The 26,216-nt window shown below is 44.9% G+C and overlaps 1 protein-coding gene across 2 annotated transcripts in view; it reads left to right on the top strand.

Annotated features, from left to right (window-relative positions):
* aig1 (androgen-induced 1 (H. sapiens)) overlaps window positions 1–26,216 on the top strand; it is a 171,492-nt gene that overhangs the window by 83,107 nt on the left and 62,169 nt on the right. For both annotated transcript variants that reach the window (XM_072580300.1, XM_072580299.1), the window contains one exon: window positions 14,119–14,234. In XM_072580300.1, coding sequence (XP_072436401.1) covers window positions 14,119–14,234 — 116 coding nt within the window. The remainder of the gene's footprint in view (window positions 1–14,118; window positions 14,235–26,216) is intronic.

Here is a 26,216-nt window from a genome sequence, read left to right as displayed (position 1 = left end):
CTACCTTCAAGCCAATTTTGTATTCAAGTGGCTAGCTCTCCATGTGATCTAACATTGCTAATCAGTCTACCATGAGGAATCTTGTCAATCCCCTTGCTGAAGTCCATGCAATTAATGTCCACCGCTCTGCCTTCACTAGTCTTCTTTGTCACTTCTTCAGTGGTTAGCACTGCTGCCTCACAGCAGTAGGGACCCGGGTTCGATTCCTGCCCCAGGTGACTGTTTGTGTGGAGTTTGCACATCTCCCCGTGTCTCCGTGGGTTTCCTCCGGGTGCTCCAGTTTGCTCCCACAATCCAAAGATATGCAGGTTAGGTGAATTGGCCATGCTAATTTACCCATTGTGATGCATTAGTCAGGGGTAAATATAGGGGAATGGGTCAGGGTGGGTTACTCTTCAGACGGTCGGTGTGGACTTGTTGGGCCGAAGGGCCTGTTTCAATACTGTAGGGAACCTAATCTAAAAGTTCACGAGACATGATTTCCCATGCACAAAGGAATGTTGCCTGACCATGTGTTTCCATAAGACCATAAGATATAAGAGCAGAATTAGGCCATTCAGCCCATCATGTCTGCTTCACCATGGCTCATGGCTGATAGTTTCTTAACCTCATTTCCCTGTCTTCTGCCCGTAACCTTTGATCCTCTTACCTCTCAAGAACCTATCTATCTGTCTTAAATATATTCAGAGTCTTAGCATCCACAGCCTTCTGCAGCAATGGGTTCCACAGATTCACCATCTTTTGGCTAAAGAAATCCCTCCTCATCTCAGTTCTAAAGGGATGTCCCTTCGCTCTAGGATTATGCCTTTGGATCCGAGTCTCTCCTATTAATGGAAACATCTTCTCCATGTCTACTCTATCCAGGCCTCTCAATATTCTGTAAGCTTCAACGATCTCCGTCTTCATCCTACTAAACTTCATTGGGTCCTCAACCACTCTTCATATGACAAGCCCTTCATCCCTGGGATCATTCTTGGAAACGTCCTCTGGATTCTCTCCAATGCCAGTACATCAATAGACGTGGGACCCAAAAACTGCTCACAATATTTCAACTGCAGTCTGACCAGAGCTTTGTACAGCCTCAGCAGTACATTTCTGCTCTTGTATTGAGTTAAATGAATGCTAACATTGCAGTTGCCTTCCTATGTGCTGACTGAACCTGCCTGTTAACCTGAAGAGAATTCTCAACCTGTGCTCCCAAGGCCCTTTGTGCCTCAATTTTCTGAAGCCTTGCCCTTTTTAGAAAATAGCTCATGCCTGTCTTCTTCCTACCAAAGTGCATTACCTCACACTTCCCACGTTGTTATTCCCATCTCCCAGCTGGATGCACTAGCCTGGAGGTTTACCGCTCAGCATAAACACTTACATTGGTGAAAACTGTTAGGCAGGCTGTGGGGGTGTGAGGTCAGCATACCGTCAGTCGTCGAGTTGGCTTACATCCTGTTCTTGAAACAGCACCTGTTTGTTAATTTCTGCACTGCTTCTGTGATGGCAGAACAGCAAGTAACTTTGTCAGTAGTTACCCATACAGTCCATAGAATCCCTACAGTGCAGAAACAGGCCATTCAGCCCAATGAGCCCACACTGACTCACCGAAGAGTAATCCACCCAGACCCATTCCCTGAACCTATTGCTCTACGTTTACCCCTGACTACATCTTGCCTACATATCCCTGAACATTATGGGGCAATTTAGCATGGCCAATTCACTTAACCTGCACATCTTTGGATTGTGGGAGGAAACTGAAGCACAGGGAAGAAACCCACACAGACACGGGGAGACTGTGTAAACTCCACACAGACTGTCACCCGAGGCTGGAATCGAACCCAGGTCCCTGGCGCTATGAGGCAGCAGTGTTAACCACTGAGGCACCGTGCTGCCCATTCCGCATATTGGCCATGAGGGGAGCCTTGGGTTCTCCCACTTTCGGTGACCGGAGTTTCCCAGATCCTCGCATGGTGGAGGGCCATATCACCCATGCACCCCCATATTGCACAAATGACTTATACCCGAGGCCAGACTGGGTGATTACCCTCTTCCCCACACATCGCCCACCTCCTGCAGCATTACTGGTGACCATAACTCCATTTGCCTAGACTCCCAGCTACCTCCTTAAACCCCATGCTCCTACTTTAAGGCTCCTCATTATAATCCACCTCTTTGCAAATGATGCAGTTCAGCAGATATCCATCTGGCCCATCCTGCCTAGACTGGCTCTTCGAAATATCAACAAAATTAGTTCCATTGCCTGACTCTTTCCCCACTGAGCTGAAAATATTTCATCCTTCAGGTTTTTGAATCCTTTTTGACAGTTCAAGGTGAAGATCACAGGAATTTGCACATTCTCCCTGTGTCTGCATGGGTTTCCTCCAGGCGCTCTGGTTCAAAGATGTGCAGGTTAGGTGGCTTGGCCATGGGAGACGCAAAGTTACAGGGATGGGGTGGGTCTGGGTGGGATCTCTTCGAAGGGTCGGTATGGACTTGATTGGCCAAATGGCCTGCTTCCACACTGTAGGGATTCTATGCTTAATGTGTTTTATGAATGAAGAAAGTATTGTTCTAATACAGCAGGACCTTTCAGAGATTTTCCCTCTTTTCATGGCAAAATGAGTCATTGAGCCATACAGCACGGAAACAGACCCTTCGGTCCAACCAGTCAATGCCGAACATAATCCCAAACTGAACTAGCCCCATCCACCTGTGCTTTGTCAATAACCCTCTAAACCTTTCCTTTCCATGTACCTATCCAAATGTCTTTTAAATGTTGTAACTGTACCAGCATCCACCACTTCCTCTGGAAGTTGATTCCAGAGATGACCCACTCTCTGTGTAGAAAAATGTCTCTAATGTCTTTTTTTTAATCTTTCTCCTCTCACCTTAAAATATGCCCCATGGTCTGGAAATCTGCCACCTGCCTTTCACCTTATCTATACCCCTCATGATTTTACAAACCTCTACAAGGTCACCCCTCAACTTCCTATGCTCAAGTGAAAAAAGTCCCAGCCTGTCCAGCCTCTCCTCATCACAAACCCTCCAGACCCAGCAACATCCTGGTAAATCTTTTCTGAATCCTCTCCAGCTTGATAATATCCTTCCTATAACAGGGCACCCAGAAGTGGACACAATACTTTTTAACAGTCTTTTTACAGACTGTCATCTTCTTGTTGTCATCAATGTTCTTTGTTATCTTCTGGCAAGTAGCAATTAACTTCGGGACACAGAGTGCTGGGGCGATTTCTGATCTGTCTGCTTAAGATTCGTTTTCAATGTGATGAGTTTCAACTCCAAATTGTGTGTTTTGCACAAGGATGTTCCTCTGTGCCAAGTCCTGACTTGAGAATGCGCACTGATTGTTGGAAGCCTCTGCTCTGCTCAGCCTGGCTCATCCTGAGGCTTCCCAAAGTCAACTTTGCATAGTGCGTCTTTTGCCAAACATTCCCAGGAATTTCCAAACAGAATAGGCTCAGGGGACCCGAAGTGTTGATAAAACATACTGAGGCCACTCAGTACAGCAAACTAGAGGAAGTACAAGATTTTACCCTTTGCTTTCCTCCTTCCTGCATCCACTTCTCATGAACTGTCAAAGCAGTTGATAGAGAGAAAGGAGATGGGTTGTTCTGCCAGGAGGCTTCCCCTTCTGAACTGAATTGAATTAGCTTTATTGTCACACGTACCTCGATGAGTACAGTGAAAAGTGTAGAAGTTGACATCCACAGAGCCGTCTTAGGTACAGAAAACCAAGGTTACAATCCTCAGTCACAGAATAGAGAAATGGTGAAAAGAGGTTACATTACAGCTACAGAGTCAGCTCTGATATAATGCGATAATTCTGTTCTCACGTTATTGAAAAAACTGTGCAATAGCTGCCCCATTTAAACCAATGGGGTCAGAATCGCGTTATAGCCAATACAGGTAAAGAAAGTTCACATTTTATAAATAACGGTCTACATTCCTCAATCGCGTTTAATCCAATTTGTGATGAAGAAACATGAGTTATATCAAAACCGACTGTACACAGTATAAAGAGAAAGTGAGGATCGCTGGAGATCAGAGTTGAGAGTGTGATGCTGGAAAAGCACAGCAGGTCAGGCAGCATCCGAGGAGCAGGAGAATCGATGTTTTGCCATAAGCCCTTCATCAGGATTTCCTTGCCCAAAATGTCGATTCTCCTGCTCCTCGGAAGCTGCCTCACCTACTGTGCTTTTCCAGTACCACACACTGTACACAGTATAACCATAGGTCAGAGAAATAAGAAGCAAATTTAAAAAGACAAACATTGCAGTCTCTCTCCAAATGTTCTTTGCAGCAGACCAGCGCAGGGGGCTTCAATGTGGTCTGACCGCTGGCTGCTACCATGCTCTGCACTGGGCCGCTGGTCATTGGCGTCCCTGCTCCAGCCACTGGCGTCTCTGCTAACCCCCCTTTGGAGACTGGGTCTGGCTGTCCAAGGCCGAGAGAATGGAGAGAAGGGAGGAAAGAGGAAGGAGAATAAAGAACAAGAATGGGCGGAGCAGAGGAACTCCGCCTGGAATGTACGACTTCACCACCATCTTACCAGAGGTCTACAGAATCCTCATCGCTTTGTATTCATGTGGACATCTGTCTCAAAATAAAGACTGCAGTATCAAGCAGCACTGGGAGAGCTCATTCTGCCTATCCACCCTGTGCGAGCTCTTTTAAAGACCTCTCCAATCAGTTTCATGCCTTTAATGGCTCCACAATCTTTTATTTTGAGTATTTACCTAATTCCCTCTTGAAGTTACTAAATCTCTGCCATCACCTTCTTTCCAGGCAATACGTTAAAACAATTTTCCTCAGCTCCCTGCACCTCCCTCACCCCAGCCTTTGGTTTGCTAACCATCTCCAGTCTTTGGCTATCCACCCTCCCACAAGTGGAAATAAGTTTTCCTTAAATCCTATCAAAACCCTTCACAGTGTTGACTCTCTCCATTCACTTTCACCGTAACCTCCCTCGCTTCATCATAACTTGTAGAAAGTGTGAGATAGAGTGCAAGAAGTTCTGAAAAGTATATAAACCCTCCTTAATATTGTCATTCACGAGAAAATGGCTGTGTGCCATTTTTGTGGTCTATCTTGACAATAAGCCATAACACAGACTTATGCTGGAAACGTCGATTCTCCGGCTCCTCGGAAGCTGTCTGACCTGCTGTGCTTTTCCAGCAACATGTTTTTCGGCTCTGATCTCCAGCATCTGCAGTCCTCACTTTCTCCACATCGAAAATAGGAGCAGGATTTGACCATTCGGGCCTTCGAGCATGCTCTGTTTTTCAATCTGATCACAGCTGCCCATCCAACTCAGTTCCCTGTTCCTACTTTCTTTCCATACTCTTTGATCCTTTAACCCTAAGAATTATATGTATTAAACTCCTTAAAAGCATTTAATGTTTTTGCCTCAACCACTTTCTGTGACACAGGCTGAAGAAATTTCTCTTCATCTCAGTCCTAAGCTATCCTTATGGATAGTACTGGACTCCCCTGGTCGTTGAGAACATTCTTCCTACATGTATCCTGTTGAATCCTATTAGAATTTTGTAAGTTTCCATGGAATACCGCCCAACTCATCCTTTGAAACTCCAGTGAATATAATCCTAAGCAATTCAATCTTTTTTCATATGTCAGTATATCTTATCATACACCCCAGGAATCAGTTCGGTGATCATTTGTTGCACTATCTCCATCGCCAGAACAGGAATAGGAGACCAGAACTGCACACAGTACTCTAGGTATGGCTTCACTAAGGCACTATACAATTGCAGCAAGGTCCTGTTCCCAAAATCTCTCGCTGTGGAGGCTAACATGCCACTTGCCTTCTTCACTGCCTGCTGCACTTGAAAGATCCCTGGCTAGCCATGAGTACAGGGCAGAAAATTATGACAGTAAATTGATACTGTTCTAGGACGGCACATTGGGTCTGTGATTAGCAATGCTGTCTCACAGTGCCAGGGACCCGGGTTCAATTCCAGCCAGGGTGACTCTCTGTGTGGAGAGAGCACATTCACCCTGTGTCTGCTTGGGTTTTCTCCGGGTGCTCCGGTTTCCTCCCACAATCCAAAGATGTGCGGATTAGGTGAACTGGCCATACTAAATTGTCCATAGTGTTCAGGGTCACGTAGGCTAGTCCTGGGTAAATGTGGCAGAATAGGGTAGGGGAATGGATCTGGGTTTGATACTCTTCGGAAGGTTGGTTGGGCTGAATGGGATTCTATAGGGATTCTATCTTCATCAGCAGGAAATAGAGGAACAGCACGGTGGCACAGTGGTTAGCACTGCTGCCTCTCACCGCCAGAGACCCAGGTTCAATTCCCGCCTCAGGCAACTGTCTGTGTGGAGTTTGCACATTCTCCCCGTGTCTGCGTGGGTTTCCTCTGAGTGCTCCGGTTTCCTCCCACAGTCCAAAGATGTGCAGGTTAGGTGAATTGGCCATGCTAAATTGCTCGTAGTGTTAGGTGAAGGGGTAAATGTAGGGGAATGGGTCTGGGTGGGTTGCTCTTCGGAGGGTCGGTGTGAGCTTATTAGGCCGAAGGGCCTGTTTCCACACTGTAAGTCATCTAATTACAGCGTTCCACTTGTGGCTCAGCTATATCGAACTTCAGTTAGGCCCACATGTGGAATACTGTGTACAGTTCTGATTACCACACTATCAGAATGATGTGGAGGCTTTGGAAAGGGTACAGAATAGGTTTCCCAGGATGTTGCCTGGTTTGGTGGACATTCACTATGAGGTGAGATTGGACAAATGTGGTTTGTTTTCACTTGAACATCGAAAGCTGAGGAGGTCAGCCCGAAAGAAGTTGACAAAATTATGGGAGGCGTGGATAGAATGGGTAGCCAGAGTCTTTTACCCAGGGTAGAAATGTCAATTACTTGAGTTTAAAGTTTAAGGTAAAGGGGGGGAAAGTTTAAAAGAGACATGAGAGCCAGTTTTTTTATACAGTGGGGGCTAAATGTGCGGAGGTGGTGGTGGAAACAGATACAATAGCAATGTTTAAGAAACATCTTGATAGATACTTGAATAGACAAGGATATGGACCATATGGAGGCAAATGGCTTTTTATTCTCGCAAGGTGTCATGTGTTGGCACAGTTTTGGTGGGCTGAAGGACCTGTTCATGTGCTGTGTTGATCTTTATTCTTTGTCAGGCTGTTAGGCCTCCAAGATGACCCCATAATATCACCAGCAGCTCCATTCCAGACAGCCACAAGTTTTTGAACCAGGTTTGCTGGAGACCTCCATTGTTTTACCCAGATTCCACCATCTGGGAACAGGACAGGTGATAAGAACAAGGAAATAGAAACAGGAGTAGACTGGCCCGCTGTTCAAAGCAATTGTGGCTGATCATCTCTCATCAATTGCACATCCTCGTCCTCTCCCAATAGCCTCTAATTCTTTTCGTATCCAAAGCTTCAACAAATCCTGTTTGAAGAAGGAGGATAAGCAGCATCTGGCACCGCTCTAGGACAAAGAATTTCAAAGATTTGTGTATTTGACATTGAAGCACAGGTACTCTGCCCCAAATCTTCCACCATTACATCGATGACTGCATCAGCGCAGCATCCTGCACCCAGGCTGAACTGGAGCAGTTCACCGACTTCGCCCACAACTTCCACCCCGCCCTCAAATTTACTTGGCCCATCTTGGGCACCTCCCTCCCCTTTCTTGACCCCTCCATTTCCATCTCCAGTGACAGTCTCCAGACGTATGTTTACTATAAACCCACAGACTCCCATAACTATTTGGACTATACCTCATCCCACCCAATATCCTGTAAGAACTACATCCTGTTCTTCCAATTCCTCCACTTCTGCCACATCTGCTCGAATGAGGAGACATTCCACTCCCAAGCATCCCAGTTGTCCACCTATTTTGAACAACACACTTTTTCCCACTCTGTCGTCCAGTCAGCCTTCCGCCTCGGCACCCCCATTCCCTGTTCCATTGCTCAAAAACCCCGTCTAAATGCAATAAAGACGGAGGATCCCTTTACATCACCAACCAACCCACCAGTCTCCACATCTGATGCATCATCCTTAAAAAACTTTTGCCAACTCCAACTAGACCCCACCACCAAGAGCACCTTCCCCTCTCCACCCGTCTCTGCCTTCCACAAGGACCGTTCCCTTTGACAGTCCTTGGTTTGCGCCACTCCCCCTCCTGAACCCCCAGGTACCTTCCCCTGCAACCTGAAAAGAAGCAAAACCTGCCAGCACACCACTCCCCTCACCTCCCTCCAGGGTCCCAAACAGTCCTCCCAGAGGTCTCACCTGCCTCTCTTCCAACCGAGTTCACTTCATCAGGTGCTCCTGATGTGGTCTTCTCTATATCAGGGAGAAGAAATGTCAATTGAGATTACGGTTGACCGAGCATCTCAGTCAGGCCCCCAGGGGCCGACCGGACCGTCGATTTTAATACCCCTTCCCACTCCCTTTCTAACATGACTATTCTCAGCTTCCTCCATTGCTACAGTTGGAGGAACAACACCTCATTTTCCACCTGAGCTGACTGCAGACCGAAGGAATCAATGTTGAGTTCTCCAATTTCAAATAACCTCCCTTCCCATCCCCTGGCTCCCTTCCTTCGACTGCTCCCAGCCATCATCCAGACCATACCCTCTACCTGTCTTCATCTATCCCCACTTCACCATCCTGCCTCCACTATCCCCTTTATCTGCAGCTCCCCCCTACAACCACCCCCAGTCCTGAGGAAGGGTTACACCCGAAACATTGACTTCTCCACCTCCTGATGCTGCCTGGCTTGCTGTGTTCTTCCAGCCTCCTGTTTGTCTACAGTGAAGAAATTTCTGGCGATCTAAATCCTAAATGGTCCTTATTCAGAAGTTATTGCAGCATGCTTCTATGCAGAGGGACCTTGGCGTCCTGTGCGTGAAACACAAAATGTTGGTTTGTGGGTGCAGCAGGTAATAAAGAAGGCAAATGGAATATTGGCCTTCATTGCTAGAGGGATGGCGTTTAAAAGCAGGGAGGTTATATTGCAGATATACAGGGTACTGGTGAGGCCACACCTGGAGTACTGTGCACAGTTTTGGTCTCCTTACTTGAGAAAGGATGTCCTGGCACTGGTGGGAGTGCAAAGGAGATTCACTAGGTTGATTCCAGAGTTGAGAGGGTTGGTTTATGAGGAGAGATTGAGTAGACTAAGAGCTATACTCATTGGAATTGAGAAGAATGAGTGGGGATCTTATAGAAACAGATAAAATTATGAAAGGAATAGATAAGATCAAAGCAGGGAGGTTGTTTCCACTGGTGAGTGAAACTAGAACAAAGGGGCATAGCCTCAAAACAAGGGGGAGCAGATTCAAGACTGAGAGGAAGTGAGGACTGCAGATGCTGGAGATCAGAGTCCAAACGTCTGGCGCTGGCAAAGCCCAGCAGATCAGGCAGCATCCGAGGAGCAGGAGAGCTGACCTTTTGGGCATAGGTCCTTCATCAGAAATGCTTCATTCAGGACCTAGGACTGAGTTGAGGAGGAACTTCTTCACCTAAAGGGTTGTGAATCTGTGGAATTCCCTGCCCAGTTGAGCCTATCTCATTGAATGTATTCAAGACAACGATAGATAGATTTTTGAACAGTGAAGGAATTAAGGGTTGGTGAGCAGATGAGTAAGTGGAGATGAGTCCACAGTAAGACCATCCACCACCATATTGAATGGCAGAGTGGGCTCAACAGTTCAGATGACCTACTCCTGCTCTTAGTTCTTATGTTCTTCTGTTCTATCTGGCCAGGGCAAACAGACTCACCACTACTCACCTTCAGGAGGCTTAGTTTGAAATTGGGAGCTGATGACTTTCCCAGTGATGTTTTTATAAATGATTTTGTGGGTGTCCCAGCTGGGCCAACAAGTCTTGTCCATCCTAGTTAGCCCTGGAGAAAGTGATGATGAGCACTTCCTTGAAACAGCTGCTGTCCATTGATGTGTAGATACATCCACATTTCTGTTAGGGAGCGAGATCTGGGAGTTTGACTGAACAACGCCAAAGGAACTGAAAAATATATTTCCACGTGCTCGGGCCACTGAGCAAGTTCCAAGTTCAGGGTGAACCTGTTCTTACCAAAGTGGACCTGAGCCGTGAGTGAAATCATGGTAAGGTTGCTGCGTATTTTCTGGCATTAATGTGATTGTGACACTTTGTTTACAAAGCCAAGGAGATTTTATTGCAATGTCGAAGGCGGTCTTTTTCATACCAGCTAGTAAACTGAGCAGCCGTGAGCAACACTTGAGAAAATGAGTGCGCTTACATTTAGAAGGTGTTTATCCTTGCCTGCGTTTGGGTGTGTTCCTCTCAGGATGGTTAACAGTACACTTGATCTGAGGAAACCACAAGGGGTTCCGTGCAAGAGTAACACACCAATTCGACACTCAAGGGTGCAATTTTCTTTTGAGCGATTGCCCCGGCTCAGGAGATAATGATCGCAGATAGCAATCAGACTCTGTGGTCGTCTGAAGACATCAGGAAATTCTGCAGCACTGTTGTACTGCATGAAGAAAACAGATGTGTACTCTGTGAGTTGTGTGAATTCAGAAACAGAATCTGCACGCCTTTGGGGGTGATTGCTCCATATCCTCTCAGATGCATTCTCTGCAAGTCTCCCTTGCAGGATGGTTTTCTGGTTTCTTTGTCAGCTCTGCTTCTTGCCTTCTTGCTTCTTTCCTTGACATCTTCCCAACATGCACAAAAACCAACATGGGATTATCACTAATAAATCCACAGAGAAGTTCAAGTGGGAGATCATGTTGTGGCTGTACAAGACATTGGTGAGGACACTGTTGGAATATTGTGTGCAATTCTGGTCTCCTTCCCATCGCAAAGATGTTGTGAAATTTGAAAGGGCTCAGAAAAGATTTACAAGGATGTTACCAGGGTTGGAGGATCTGAGCTATAGGGAGAGGCTGAACAGGCTGGGGCTGTTTTCCCTGGAGCGTCGGAGGCTGAGGGGTGACCTTATAGAGGTTTACAAAATTCTGAGGGGCATGGATAGGGTAAATAGTCAAAGTCTTTTCCCTGGGGTTGGGGAGTCCAAAACTAGAGGTTTAGGGTGAGAGGGGAAAGATATAAAAGAGACCTAAGGGGCAACTTTTTCACACAGAGAGTGGTATGTGTATGGAATGAGTTGCCAGAGGAAGTGGTGGAGGCTGGTACAATTGCAACATTTAAGAGGCATTTGGATGAGTATATGAATAGGAAGGGTTTGGAGGGATATGGGCCGGGTGTTGGCAGGTGGGACTAGATTGGGTTGGGATATCTGGTCGGCATGGACTGGTTGGACCGAAGGGTCTGTTTTGGTGCTGTACATCTCTATGTCTCTATGACTCGAAGTGAAACACCTTTATCTGAACAATGATGTGAATTTGGAACGAGATACCACCCCCACCACACACACCGCCACCACCTCCCCCCCACCCCACCCCAGCTGTGCTTGACATTACGAAAGTGGATGCATTTATGGAAAATCTGCATAAGCAAATGAAGGCAGAAAGGTACACAGAGGGCATGAGATGGTGAAGGATACAAGACCAGTAGAGATCAATCACCAGCATGGACCATCTAGGCTGAACGGCCTAATGTTGAGGCATCTTTTTGGTGCATTTAATACTTATATCCCTCCAAAGGAGTGAAATTTACAAAGAAATATGTTTAAATCAGAAAAGGGTTTTAGTGGGTGAGCTCAGGAATTGAACATTTACCAGTGTGGACGTTTGTTCATTCTCTTTGGTGAGAAGGTCTTTGATGGGGTAGACAACTGCATTGTTTTCTGATCTTCCCTTAGTTCCCAGTGGATGCATTATCCTGAATGTCACTCAATGCCTTCCTTGTTCAACACTGGATGAGGAGAGAAATTCAGCCACTGGGGAAGCACAACTTCAGAACCCTATTCTCTCATACTTCTATTCTAATAGTCTACTGGCGTGCCAGAGCCACCTGGTAATGTTTTGACGTTAATGAATCCCATGAGTTTTGGTAATATACACAGTAACCTAATACACACCAGCAATGACTTCATGTGTTTTTGGTGTGTAATTTCTGGAAAGGAATTCAGTTTGTTTTGACCCATGAAAGGAAAGCTTAGAAAATGACTGGAGTGGAAACATCTTGAGAGTGACAATTATTATCGACAAGTCAGTTTGTCAATGGCAACTAAATTATCAAGGGTGAAATTCTGCAGTGAATCTCGAATTATCCATTATAAAGGCAGTGGAAGGGTTATGAGGATGTATTTTATTCCCCAGGTGTTCTGGATTTTCTGCGATATTAAGGGTTTCTAATCAGGAGATCTTTTTCCCACACTAACTCCCCCATCCTCCCATTTCCCGCTGATCAGCCTGACTTCATTCAGCACCCACTGAAAAGGTGAACAAACTTATCTTCATTTCATTGCCGCTGGTTTAAAGCATGCTCTAAAGGTTCAGAGATAGTGCCGGAGAACCAGAGAATTACTGGTGTACAATGAGAGACTAATCCAGCAATTACAAACCACTCAGCTTAATCTTAATTCTGGGGATGTTTTTAAAAATTTTGGACAGTACCTTCAACCCCCACAGAGTCATACAGTGTGAAAACGCACCCTTAGTCCAACTAGTCCACATCAAACACAATCCCAAACTAAACTAGTCCCATCTGCCTGCTCCTGGCCCATATCCCTCCAAACCTTTCCTATTCATGTACTTATCCAAATATCTTTTAAATGTGGTAACTGTACCCACATCCATCACTTCCTCAGGAAGTTCATTCCAACCCTCTGTGTAAAAGGTTTACTCCCCTGTGTCTTTTTAAAATCTCTCTTCTTTCATCTTAAAAATGTGCCCCTTTGTCTTGAAATTTCCCATTCTAGGGAAAAGACAAGGGCAGCAGATGCATGGGAACAGCCTGCAAACTCCCTTCCAAGCCTTGCACCACCCTGACTTGGAAAAATATCATTGTTGCTGGATGAAAATCCTGGCTCCCTCCCTTGCAGCACTATGGGTGGACTACAGTGGTTTAAGAAGGTAGCTCTCCCTCACCTTCTTAACAGACAATGCCCGCATCTCCCAATTAATTTTTCAACTTATTCTCTTCACAATGCCTGCTGTGCATTTTTCAACATTTTCTTTTTTTACTTCAAGTTACTAACTGTTGTAGTTTCTACTTTTGAGTTCACTGTACATCCTCAAGGTGGTTTAATTGCCTGTTATTGTGTGGTGGGCGGTTAATGGGAAGTACTACGTGAGTTGTGCCTGGAGTGTAATTACTGCCTGTCAAAAATAGTTTGGCATGCCAGTAAACAACAATAAACTTTCTTGTTCATTTTGACAATGCTCAGAGATTTGACCTTCATTTTTTTGGCTTGTTTGCTTTCACACCTGTTAAAGCTGCCTTCCTGCACTAACTGGCTAAATTTGAAGTTGGATTTTTTTTTAACAAAGTATGCGATTATATAAATTTGTATCAGAATCCAAGCTAGATTACCCAAATTGTCCCCAGTATCCAGAGTTCTGGAAGAGGGGAGGCAGATATGAGGTATTGTGTTGAATTAGTGCTTTCCTATCTTCATCGGATGTAGGATCTGTTGACAAAGTCAGCATTAGCTGCCAATCCCTAGTGAGAAGGTGGGACTGAGCCATTTTCTCAAACAACCACAGTCTGATATGATTGAGTGACTTGCTAGGGCCATTAAGAGTCAACCAGGTTGCTGTGTATCTGGAGTCACGTGTACATAAGACCAGGGAGTCAATGTTCTTTCATTGCGATGATGAATCAGATGAGTTCACACCATTTGATGACAGTTTTTACAATCACCGTTACTGAGACCAACTTTTTCAGCCAGACTTATCAATTCAATTTAAATGCCGTGGTCGGATTTGAACCCACATCCCCAGAGGATTAGCCTGAGTTTCTGTGGTCGCTAAGTGACATTACCACCGTCTATGTTGTATGCTGTGGAGGGACTGTCAAATATTTGATCAGAATCATCTCATTTACAAGTATTTTCTCCAATGTTTAGGATGGTTGACCTGAATTGCTAATTAATACATGTATCTTTTTTTGTTTTTGTACACAGCACGCTTTCTTTCTCATTTTTGTCTTTTTTTTCCCCTCTCTCCAGCACACTACAGTCCTCCCCTTCATTCTAATTGAAATGAGGACAACACATTATCATTATCCCAACAGGAAGTCAGGCCAGGCTGCAGTTAGCATCTTTTCGACTGGATATATTTTATGGTAAGTAGTTTTACTTAACAGCATTGCTTTTACATCATGGTTGAGTCATGTGCTGCTATATTTGGATACAATGAAGGCAGTCATTACCAGTTCACTTCTGTGCCTGAGTTGAGCTGAAAGCTCAATTATAGTTACATCTTCAGCCCCAACGATGTTTCAGTGATCTGCAGCAGAAACCAAGAAACAACTGTCACTGCATATATTTTTAGCCCTCTAATTTTCCTATACTTTTTTTTGCGTTCTCCCACTCCTGTTTTCATCAGCTCATAGGCTACTAGAGGTTGCCAATGCTGAAGAATTATCCAGGAATTAAAGATTAACTCAGGACACTTACTCAAGTAACCTGGCAGAAGTAAACAAAATCCGTCAGGGTGCAAGACACGAAAACAACTCGTTTTCATTTCCCTCTTTATTTTGAGCAATCTTAGTTTGGTCATTTTTGAAGGCCATGTAATTGGACTCTGAGGGAAAGGTCTATTTTGATTGTGTGAAAAGTACCAAAGGGACTGATCACATTGTCAATGCACATGACAGGCACGGCATGATGAGAACTTAGATTCCGATTTTTTTGTCATTGTAGTGATTGGGACCTTGTTGGCCTCATTAATTACGAAGTTTTTGTTTGAGGTTGTTAATCTGGACAAATCAGGAAAACCTTTGTGTGACCGATATTACCAGGAGATTAGAACCTCCCCAGCTGAAGACTGAACGCTGACTCTGAGCTGGCTCACTACAGCTAGCTCCCTGTACACTAGTAAAATAAAGGGTTCACTTAGTGATGGGACACGAGCCTCTGTGCAGTTATTTCACTCACGTTTACTCAATTACAAGAGTTCAGTGAAAAGCGTATAATGTTGCCATACAGGGCACCAATTTAGGTTCCAAGGTACCTAGGTACAAAAATCTCAGGATTCTCTGGGAAGCTAGAGAGGAGATAGCAGAGCCTTTGGTTTTGATATTTGAGTCATCATTGTTTACAGTACCTGAGGACTGGAGGATTGCAAATGTTGTGCCCTTGTTCAAGAAGGGCAGTAGAGATGACCCAGGTAATTATAGACCAATGAACCTTACTTCTGTTGTAGGAAAGGTTTTGCAAAGGATTTTGAGAGATAAGATTTATAATCATCTAGCAAGCAACAATTTGATTACAGATAGTCAACATGGTTTCGTCAAGGGCAGGTCATGTCTCACAAACCTCATTGAGTTTTTTGAGAAGGTGACCAAGCATGTAGATGAGGGTAGGACAGTTGATGTGGTATACATGGACTTCAGTAAAGCCTTTGATAAGGTTCCACATTGTAGGCTGATGGAGAAAATGCAGAGGCATGGAATTGAGGGTGATTTAGCAGTTTAGATTAGAAACTGGCTTTCTGAATGAAGGCAGCGAGTGGTTACTAGTGGTGTGCCACAAGGATCTGTTTTGGGGCCACTGCTGTTTGTCATTTTTATAAATGACTTAGACGCAGGCATAGGTGGATGGATTAGTCAACACTAAAGTTGGTGGAGTAGTGGACAATTTGGAAGAATGTTACAGGTTGCAGGGGGACTTGGATAAACTGCAGAATTGGGCTGAGAGGTGGCAAATGGAGTTCAATGCAGCTAAATGTGAGGTGATGCACTTTGGGAAGAATAACAAGATGGCAGAGTACTTGATCAATGGAAAGATTCTTGGTAGTGTGGATGTGCAGAGGGATCTTGGAGTCCATGTGCATAGATCCCTGAAAGTTACCACTCAGGTGGATAGTGCTGTTAAGAAGGCATACGGTGTGTTAGGTTTCATTGGGAGAGGGATTGAGTTCTGGAACCACAATATCATGCTGCAACTATAAGGAACGCTGGTGCGGCTACTCTTGGAATATTGTATACAGTTCTGGTTGCCCCATTACAGGAAGGATATGGAAGCATTGGAAAAGGTGCAGAGAAGATTTACCAGGATGTTGCCTGGTCTGGAAGGAAGGTCTTATGAAGAAAGGCTGAGAGACTTGGGTCTGTTCTCATTGGAAAGAAGGAGGCTAAGGGGGGATTTGGCAGAGACATACAAGATGATCAGTGGATTAGATAGGGTAGACAGTGGAAGTCTTTTTCCTAGGATGATGTATGAGAGGGCATAACTACAAATTGAGGGGTGATAGGTTTAAGACAGATGTCAGAGGCAGTTCTTTACGCAGAGAGTGGTAAGGGCATGGAATGGCCTGCCTACCAATGTAGTTAACTCAGCCACATGAGGGAGATTTAAACAATCCTTAGATATGCACATGGATGATGATGAGATAGTGTAGGGGGATGAGCTGAGAATAGTTCACAGGTCGGCACAACATCGAGGGCAGAAGGGCCTGTTCTGCGCTGTATTGTTCTATGTTCCATGTTCTGAAGTAGTAAGAGAAACAGAGTTAAAATGTTAAGCATTGCCTTCATAGAATAAGTAGAAAAATTTTAAAAAGTAACAGTTAACATTAAAGTCTTTCTTAATTCCTTTATCTTCTAGTTTAAATTAAGTTAAAGGTTCAACAGTCTGTGATGAGTCCTCTGCTTATATCGCTCTCTGGGAGACCTCAGCTGCTTGTTCTCAGCAAATGGAGAACCAATGGGTAAAGCACAGGGGAGTGGCAGTTAGAGGTCAGAGGTCACATGGTGAATCTCTTGGGTAATAAATCCAACCAGCTTTGACATCCCAGACAATGTCAAGGGTGAGCACCACTGTGCTGCTCCTAATCTAAAGGTTTGTGAAGAGGCTGAGATCATGTGACATGTTACTTACACTTATGTCAGTGTTGGAAATATGGAGACTTGCCTCACTGTCATCAGCCTTTAATGGTCTGTATGTGCTGGACTCTCTTGGTGGCACCTTTAAACCTGAGCCTGAAAGTTGTGAGTACAGCCCTTATTCCAAAGGTTTGAGTGTAGAAATGAAGGACAAAGCTCTGGTGGTTATTATCATTTGGCTACATTGCGAAGGGGTAGGCAGTGGCAATGTCACAGAGCTAGTAATCCAAAACCCAAGGCTAATGTTCAGGGGATCTGAGTTCAAATCCGACCATGCAAACCAGGCAGCATCAGAAGGTGGAGAAGTCAACTTCTCCAGGACTCTTGGCAAAATTTGACTTCAAGCAAATCTAGAATAGACTGGCCCGGTAATGACCATATAATATTGTCAAGTAAACCCATCTGATTGAGGAAGGGTCACCCGACCCAAAATGCCAACTCTGATTTCTCTCCACAGACCTGCTGGGCTTTTCCAGCAATTTCTGTTTTACGTTTTCTCTTTCACAGCCTCCAACAGTTCTTTCAGCTTTGAGTCACTAACATTCCTCAGAGGAGGAAATCTGCCATCTCTGCCTAGTCTTTATGTGACTCCAGACCATATGGGTGATTCTTATTAGTTCTTTGGAAAATTAAGGGTGGGCAATGAATGCTGGCCAAACCAGGACACCTACAATTTTAAAAAAATCATAAAACCATAAGAAATCGGAACAGGAGTAGGCCTTTTGGTCCCTCAAACTGGCTCTGCCAATCAATAAATTCATGGCTGATCCGACACACCTCACATCCATTGTCTTGCCCTTTCCCCATAATCATAAGGGGCTGGCCATTTAGATTAGATTACTTACAGTGTGGAAACAGGCCCTTCGGCCCAACAAGTCCACACCGCCCTGCCGAAGCACAACCCACCCGTACCCCTACATTTACCCCTTACCTTACACTACGGACAATTTAGCATGGCCAATTCACCTGATCTGCACATCTTTGGACTGTGGGAGGAAACCGGAGCACCCGGAGGAAACCCACGCAGACACGGGGAGAACATGCAAACTCCACACAGACAGTCGCCCGAGGTGGGAATTGAACCCGGGTCTCTGGTGCTGTGAGGCAGCAGTGCTAACCACTGTGCCACCGTGCCGCCCGGTTTAGAACAGAGTTGAGGAGAAACTTCTTTATCCAGAGAGTTGTGGATGTATGGAATGCTCTGCCCCAGAAGGCTGTGGAGGCCAAGTCTCTGGATACTTTCAGGAAAGAGACGGATAGGGCTCTTAGGGATAGTGGAATCAAGGGTTATGAGGAAAAGGCAGGAACAGGATACTGATTGTGGATGATCAGCCATGATCATAATGAATGGTAGTCCTGGCTCGAAGGGCCGAATAGCCTACTCCTGAACCTATTGTCTATTGTCTATTGTCTATAACCTCAAATTCCCCAACTGATCAAGAACCTGTCAGTCCTAGTGTTTAATACACACAAGGACTCTGCCCCCACAGCTCTCCATGGTAAGTAGTTCCAAAGACTCACAACCCTCTGAGAGGAGAAATTCTGTCTCAAATAGGTGCCCTTTATTCTGAGATGATGCTGTCCTAGACCAACACCCACCCCTCAGCATTGACCTTGCCAAGCCTCTTATGAATCCTCTATATTTCAATGAGATCATCGCTCATTCTCCTAAACTCCAGTGAGTAGATCCCAACCTGTTTAGCCTTTCATCACAAGACAACACCTTGCCAGTTTTGCAATGCTGACTGTACCTCAGTTGAGGTAATGGGTTTTGAGACATCTTCACATTGTGAAAGACACAGGAGCAGGATAAATATCACTCTGTTTCATGAGTTTGTTTTGTTGCCTACTTCTTCAGACTGAAACTATTGCCTAGAATGAATAGCTATGCTCAGGTTCTATGATCAAAGGTATGGAGCCACAAAAATAATTCTAGAGCAGCCTGTTCTTCCAGGACTCACTCCTTCTTAATATAAGCAATGCAACAGAATGTAAATCCCCTCTCTTTAAATAATACTGTTGAATAAGAATCCCTTCTCTCAGTAGGGTTATGAGCCCTTGCCATAGAGAGCTGTGGGAACAGAGTCATAGAATCCCTAGAGTGTGAAAGCAGGCCATTCAGTCTATACTGACCCTTCAAAGAGCATCCCAGCTCCCCCACCCTAACCGCATAAGTCTGCATTTCCCTTGGCTAGCCCATATACTGTGGGACAATTTAGTATGGCTAATCAACTTAACCTGCACATCTTTGAACCGTGGGAGGAAACCAGAACACCCGGAGGAAACCCACGCAGACACGGGGAGAATGTGCAAACTCCACACAGAGAGTCACCCAAAGGTTGAAATCGAACCTGGGACCCTGGCATTGTGAGGCAGCCGTGCTAACCACTGAGCCACCATACCCTTGTGGTTATTTAAAGCTGAGCTAGATAAATTAGATTACTTACAGTGTGGAAACAGGCCCTTCGGCCCAACAAGTCCACACCGACCCGCCGAAGCGCAACACTACGGGCAATTTAGCATGGCCAATTCACCTGACCTGCACATCTTTGGAGTGTGGGAGGAAACCAGAGCACCCGGAGGAAACCCACGCAGACACAGGGAGAATGTGCAAACTCCACACAGACAGTCGCCTGAGGCGGGAATTGAACCCGGGTCTCTGGTGCTGTGAGGTAGCAGTGCTAACCACTGTGCCACCGTGCCGCCCACTTGATCAGTAGAGGAACCAAACATTATGGAGAAGTTCAGGAAAATGGACGGGATGAAAGTCGGATCAGTCGGATCCTGTTGAATGGTAGAGCAGGCTCAAGGGGCCAAATGGCCTACTCCTGTTCCTATTTCTCATGGCTTTATAGAAGGGACTGAAAGATGAGTGACATAAAAAAAAGAGACCTGAATTGAGCAGTGCCATTTCAGCACACAACCCACGCAAAGTACTGAAGCAGCACAGACAAGGACCTTGTTAAAGCCTGAGAGGTGGCGGATTATTTTTGGCACTTTGAACAATGATTAACTCCACAGTTTATAATCAAGGTGCAGCAGTTTAGGATGAGTCAGCCCAGCTTTTGATGTGGAGCAAGCAGAAAAAAAAATGATAAATGTGCCATTTTCCATTGTTATTGTCCCTGTCTTGAAAACATCATGTCAGGTGCAGCTTCACAATAGGGTCACAACAAAGTCATTCAGCTCGGAAACAGACCCTTCAGTCCAACCCAACCATGCCAACCAAGTTTCCCAAACTAAGTTAGTCCCACTTGGACCATATCCCTCTAAACCTTTTCTATTCGTATACCTGTCCAAACCTCTTTTAAGTATTGAAACCGTACCTGTATCTACCATTTCCTCTGGCAGTTGTTCTTATTTTAGCTGCCCCCTGCTGGTGGAATTTAGGCCTGCAGTGGAGGTGTGAGAGGGACTGTTAGAATAACAAGAGTTCACAAATCACCTTTGGTTAGGCTTCCTGCTGTAGCCCAATTCTTTTGTGAAGGTCAATTGATCACTTACATGGAGGAAGGTGAGTTCTATCAGTTTGGCCAATTTTGATGAGTGACTCTTCATTATAGAATCCCTACAATGTGGAAACAGGCCATTTGGCTCAACAAGTCCACACTGACCTTCCAAAGAGTATCCCATCCAGACCTATTTTCTTATCCTATTACTCTACATTTCCCCTGACTACTGCACCTAACCTGCACATCCTTGGACACTATGAGACTATTTAGCACGGCCAATCCACCCTAACCTGCACATCCTTGGACACTACGAGACTATTTAGCAGGGCCAATCCACCATAACTTGCACATCCTTGAACACTATGAGACAATTTAGCATAACCAATCCACCCTAACCTGCACATCGTTGGACTACAGGAAGAAACCCATGCAGATTCAGGGAGAATGAGCAAAATCCACACAGACAGTTGCCCAAGGCTGGAATCGAACCCGGGACCCTGGCACTGAGAGGCACTATGCTGCCCCTTCATTCTTTGAAGTACATTATGGGCCTTTTGTAAGTTCCTGGTCCTGCAAAGTTGCATCAGCTGCTATTGGACTTCCTTGAGCCCTCTCTCTTAATCTTGTTAATTATTTATTCATGGGATATAGCTGCTGGTGGCTAGTCTGGACTTTATTACCTGTTCCCACTACCCCTTGAGAAGGTGGTGATGAGCTCTCTTATTGAAAGATGGTAGTTCTTGTGATGTAGTTAGACCCATGGTACTGTTAAGAAAGGAGTTTTAGAATTTTGACACAGCAGTGAAATAGTTCCATGATCAGGATGGCATGTGGCTTGGAGAAAAACCTGAAGGTGATGGCATTCTCAAGTACCTTGTCCTTTTTAATGTCAAAGATCCCAGATATGTGAAGTGCTATTGATGGTGCTAGCAGGAAGCTGCACACAGTCAGGAAGGAGAGATCACATCAGTACTGAGAGCCCACCTGAGTGAGGATATAATTCAGGGAATTTGGAGGCAGTGTAGGAATTCATTGCAGAAGGAAAGAGGCGCTTTTTGATTGTTTTTTTCAGCTCATAGTTTGATGGATAACTTGTGGCATCACAGGAAAACTAAGTTAATTGGTTGGGGTGGCATGGTGGCTCAGTGGTGCTGCCCCACAGCACCAGGGTCCCAGGTTCGGTTCCAACCTCAGGTGACTGTCTGTGTGGAGTTTGCACATTCTCCCCGTGTCTGCGTGAGCTTCCTCCCACAGTCACAAAGATGTGTATGCCAGGTGAATTGCCCATGCTAAATTGCCCAGAGTGTTAGGTACATTAGTCAGAGGGAAATGGGTCTGGGTGGGTTACTCTTTGGAGGGTCGGTGTGGACTGGTTGGGCCGAAGGGCCTGTTTCCACACTGTTGGGAATCTAATCTTTAAAAAAAAATGTTACTTTCAGATTGAAGGTAAGCGAGAGAAATATTTACAAGTTACAAACTAAAAGTTGAGTCATGAATCTTTAAAAATCAAAGTAAATAAATAAAATAGAATGGTGGGCCAGGTGATGTGTTGTACCTACATGATGTGGGAGCTGGTGGATTCCATTGTGGTTCATTAATGATCATATCTGCAGCAAGTGTTGGATTCTTAATGAACTCCAGCTCAGAGGTGATGAACTTGAATCTGAGCATCAAACACTGTGAAACATCAGTGAAGGGGGAGAGTTACCTGCACGCTATGTTTCAGGAGACAGTCACACCCCTTAGATGAACTAATTTGAATTTAGTCAGTAGTCACGGACAGCAGGGTGTGATCACCAGCCAAGGCAAGTAGAAGGATCCAGGAGGTGGTGCTGAAGAAGCCTCAGCCCTTGAGCTGGTCTAACAGGTTTGGGATTCTTGCTCCCTGTGTGGATGAGAGTGGGGACTGTAGGGAAGAGCAGACTGACTACAGCACCATGGTATAGAGAGCCATTCAAAAGGGGACAGGGAAGAGAAATGTGGTCGTAGCCGGGGATAGTACAGTCAGGGGGAATAGACTCTGTTCTCTGTGGCCAGGATCAAGATTGTGTTGTCTGGTGCCTGGGTTCAGGATATCTCATCTGCGATGCAGAGGAACTTGGAGTGGGAGGGGAAAGGTCCAGTTGTTGTGGTCCATGTAGGTGCCAACAATACAGGTAGAAAGAGACAAAAGATTCTCATGAGGGAATATGAGCAGCGAGGGGCTCAATTGAAAAGCAGAAACAGAAATGTAATAATCTCTGGATTACTTTTTGAGCCTTGAGCTAATTGTTACAGGGTCAACAAGATTAAAGAGACATACATGGGGCTCAAAGATTGGTGCTAGAGAAACAGTTCCAAATTCATGGGGCATTGGGACCGTACTGGGGATGTCTGTCCAATGAGACAGACTCCACCTGAAACAAGCTGGGACCAGAGTCCTGTGAATACATAACTAGGGCTGTGGATAAACATATGGGCAGCACAGTGGCTCAGTGGTTAGCACTGCTGCCTCACAGCATCAGGGTCCTGGGTTTGATTCCTGCCTGTCTGTGTGGAGTTTGCACATTCTCCCTGTGTCTGCGTGGATTTTCTCTGGGTGCTCCAGTTTCCTCCCACAATCCAAAGGTGTGCAGGTTAGGTGAATTGGCCATGCTAAATTGCCTACAGTGTTAGGTGTGTTAGTCAGGAATAAATATAGGATAGGGGAATGGGTTTTGGGTGGGTTTCTCTTTGGAGGGCCAGTGTGGACTTGTTGGGCAGAAGGGCCTGTTTCCACACTGTAGAGAATCTAATCTAATCTAAATAGTTGGGGAATGGGTACAGTTGTAGGGAAAATTATGGAAAAAATTAAGGGGTGGGATGAGGGCTCCGGAGAGCTTATTAAAGTTTCCCTACAAGTAATAGGACAGAGAGTTTGGAAAGGGTCAGGAATCTAACTTCAGACACTTCCAATGAGGGAACAACTTTGAGAAGGGGGATTGTCAATGCAGGACTGAAGGTGTTGTACTTAGATGCACACAGAATCCGAAACAAGGTAAATGAGCTTGCAGTGCAAATTGAAGTTGGCAGATACTATGTTGTGGGTATCACAGAGATGTGGCTGCAACAGGATCGGGCGGGGGACTAAATAGCCAAGGATACACATTCTATCTAAAGGACAGGCAGGGAGGCAGAGTGTAACACTACCTTGTTGGTTAGAAATGATATTAAATTGATAGCAAGACGTGATCTGGAGCCGGAAGGTGTCGAATCTGCGAGGGCCGAGTTGAGGAGTCACAAAGGAAAGTAAGTCTGTGATTGGGAGTTATATGGGCCTTTTAGCAGTAGTCAGGATGTGGGGAAGAAAGTAACTCAGGAGATAGAAAGGCAGGGAAGAATGGCATGGTCACAAACATCATGAGGGACTTCAATATGCAGGTGGACTGGGAAAATCAGGCTGGTAGCGGATCCCAACCAAAGAAATTTGAGGATTGTCCATGCGGTGGTATTTTTGGAGGAGTTTGTAGGAGAGTCCACTTAACGAACAGGTAAAGATGGATTTGGTGATGTGTAATGAGATAGATGTGATTGGGAAGCTTAAGGTGGAGGAGGCCTGAGGGGGCAATGACCGTATTAGAGTCATAGAGATGTACAACACGGAAACAAACCCTTCATTCCAACTCATCCATGCCAACCAGTTATCCCAATCCAATCTAGTCCCACCTGCCAGCACCCGGCCCATATCCCTCCAAACCCTTCCCATTCATATACCCATCCAGATGCCTCTTAAATGTTGTAATTGTACCAGCCTCCACCACTTCCTCTGGCACATATTATGACGGAATTCATCCTGCAGTTTTGAGAGGGTGAAACTGGAATCAGATGTATAGGTATTACAATTTTTTGACTCTGATCTCCAGTGACTGCAGTCCTCACTTTGTCCTTACAATTGAGTCAAGGTAATTACAAAGTGTCCAGGATGGTATCTTGCCCCATTTGTGACAGGAGTCAGAATGTCACAGGGTGACTGCAGGACATCTTTCTGGAGAGGCGTGACCAGCTAAAGAACATGGTGCATATCGGTACCATTAACTCAGGTAGGAGGTGGAATGAGATCCTGACAGAAAGTTTTATGGAGCTGGGAGGAAGATTGAAAAGCAGGACCTCTAAAGCATTAAAACAGGAGAACTGGTGAGCATAATGCGAATAGAAATTGGAGAAGTGGTATAGGATTTCTGAGGCATTGGGTCTGGTTTGGGGCAAATGGGACCATATAAGATGAATTAGTTTGGATCTTAACAGAACTGTGACCAACATGCTGTCAGTGAGATTTGCTGGTGCACTTGGGAGGGTTTAAACTAGACTGGCAGGGGGATGGAAAACTGAGAGGGTGGGATTCAAGGGAACACAGAAGAGTACAAAGCAAACTTAAAGACTAAGAGAGAATAGTCAAACATTATATTGGATCAGTATAGGAACTAATGTAAAGGCAGAATTAAAGGCAGCTTAATGAATGCATTTTCAAAAAGGTTTAGAGATTTAAATGCACAAAATGAGGCAAGTGGATAATGTTTAATTATGGAGACATGGCTACAAGGTGAGCAAAATCACAAACTGAACATTCAAGGGTTTTTAATGAGGGGGAGATGATTATATTAGGCAGAGTAGATATTTGATTGAAAGATCATGGTGGAAAATCAATTTGGGTACAACATAGAAACAGCAAAGGATAGCAAATGTTGTTAGGAGCTGTTCATCAAACTTTAGTGATAATATTGGAAATGGCATAAGTCCGGAAGTTACAGGTATTTGTCACTAAGGTAATATTTTAATAAGGTTTGACTTCAATTTATACATAGACCAGTTAACCAAATCAGCACGAATATTGTGGAGGATAAATCCCTTCAGATGTGTTCTGTGGTGGTACATTGGAAAGCCAAAAAGCCATGAGAATGAAATGACAGCACAGAGTAAGTCACCAAGTCACCCTTTATCTGCACGTGCACAGTACACTGACTGTGTAACCAGCCAGGTCAGAGTCATTCCCTCAAGTGAGGAGATGCTGAATCCCCTGGTTTTATTGGTCAGCCAAGGCTCCCTGATTGGCTCAGGTTAACAAACCCAATCAAGGATCTCATGATCAATGAAATCCACCTGGTTTCATTCACTACAGGGTATGGGCTAATTAATAATTTGCCTGTAAAGAAGCCCTTTGGGACATTGTGACTTTTTTTCATATAGTGGTCACATTATGTTTGAATGTGATGTAGTTTATTCTGAAATTAAGGTTATAAAATTGAAGAAAGAAAGTCATAAAGGTTGAAGTGCAAGTTAACAGTGGTGAATTGGAAGAGTGTCCAAAAAGACTTGATGGGCGATAGGTGATGGTGTGTATTTAAAGAAATACTACACAGTCTACAACAAATATACTTTTTTTTTAAGGCAGAAGCACCAAAGAGAAAATTAAATCAACCATCGTTATAGCCAGAGTCATTGTCATATAGCCAGATAGTGATACATCATGGAAACACACCCTTTGGTCCAACACGTCCATGCTGACCAGATATCCAAAATTAATCTAGTCCCATTTGCCAGCATTTGGCGCATATCCCTCCCAACCCTTCCTCTTCATGTACCCATCCAGAAGCCTTTTAAATGTTGCAATTGTATCAGCCTCCACCAGTTCCTCTGGCAGCTCAGTCCATATACACACAACCCTCTCGGTGAACCCTCTTAGGTCCCTTTTAAATCTTTCCCTTCTCACCTGAACCCTATACCCTCTAGATTTAGACCCAGCTGGCTAGGG

Source organism: Chiloscyllium punctatum, chromosome 11 (assembly GCF_047496795.1).
Source record: "Chiloscyllium punctatum isolate Juve2018m chromosome 11, sChiPun1.3, whole genome shotgun sequence".
Classification (NCBI taxonomy): Eukaryota; Metazoa; Chordata; class Chondrichthyes; order Orectolobiformes; family Hemiscylliidae; genus Chiloscyllium; species Chiloscyllium punctatum.
Note: the sequence above shows the minus strand (reverse complement) of the source record. Positions and strands in the feature narration are given on the sequence as shown.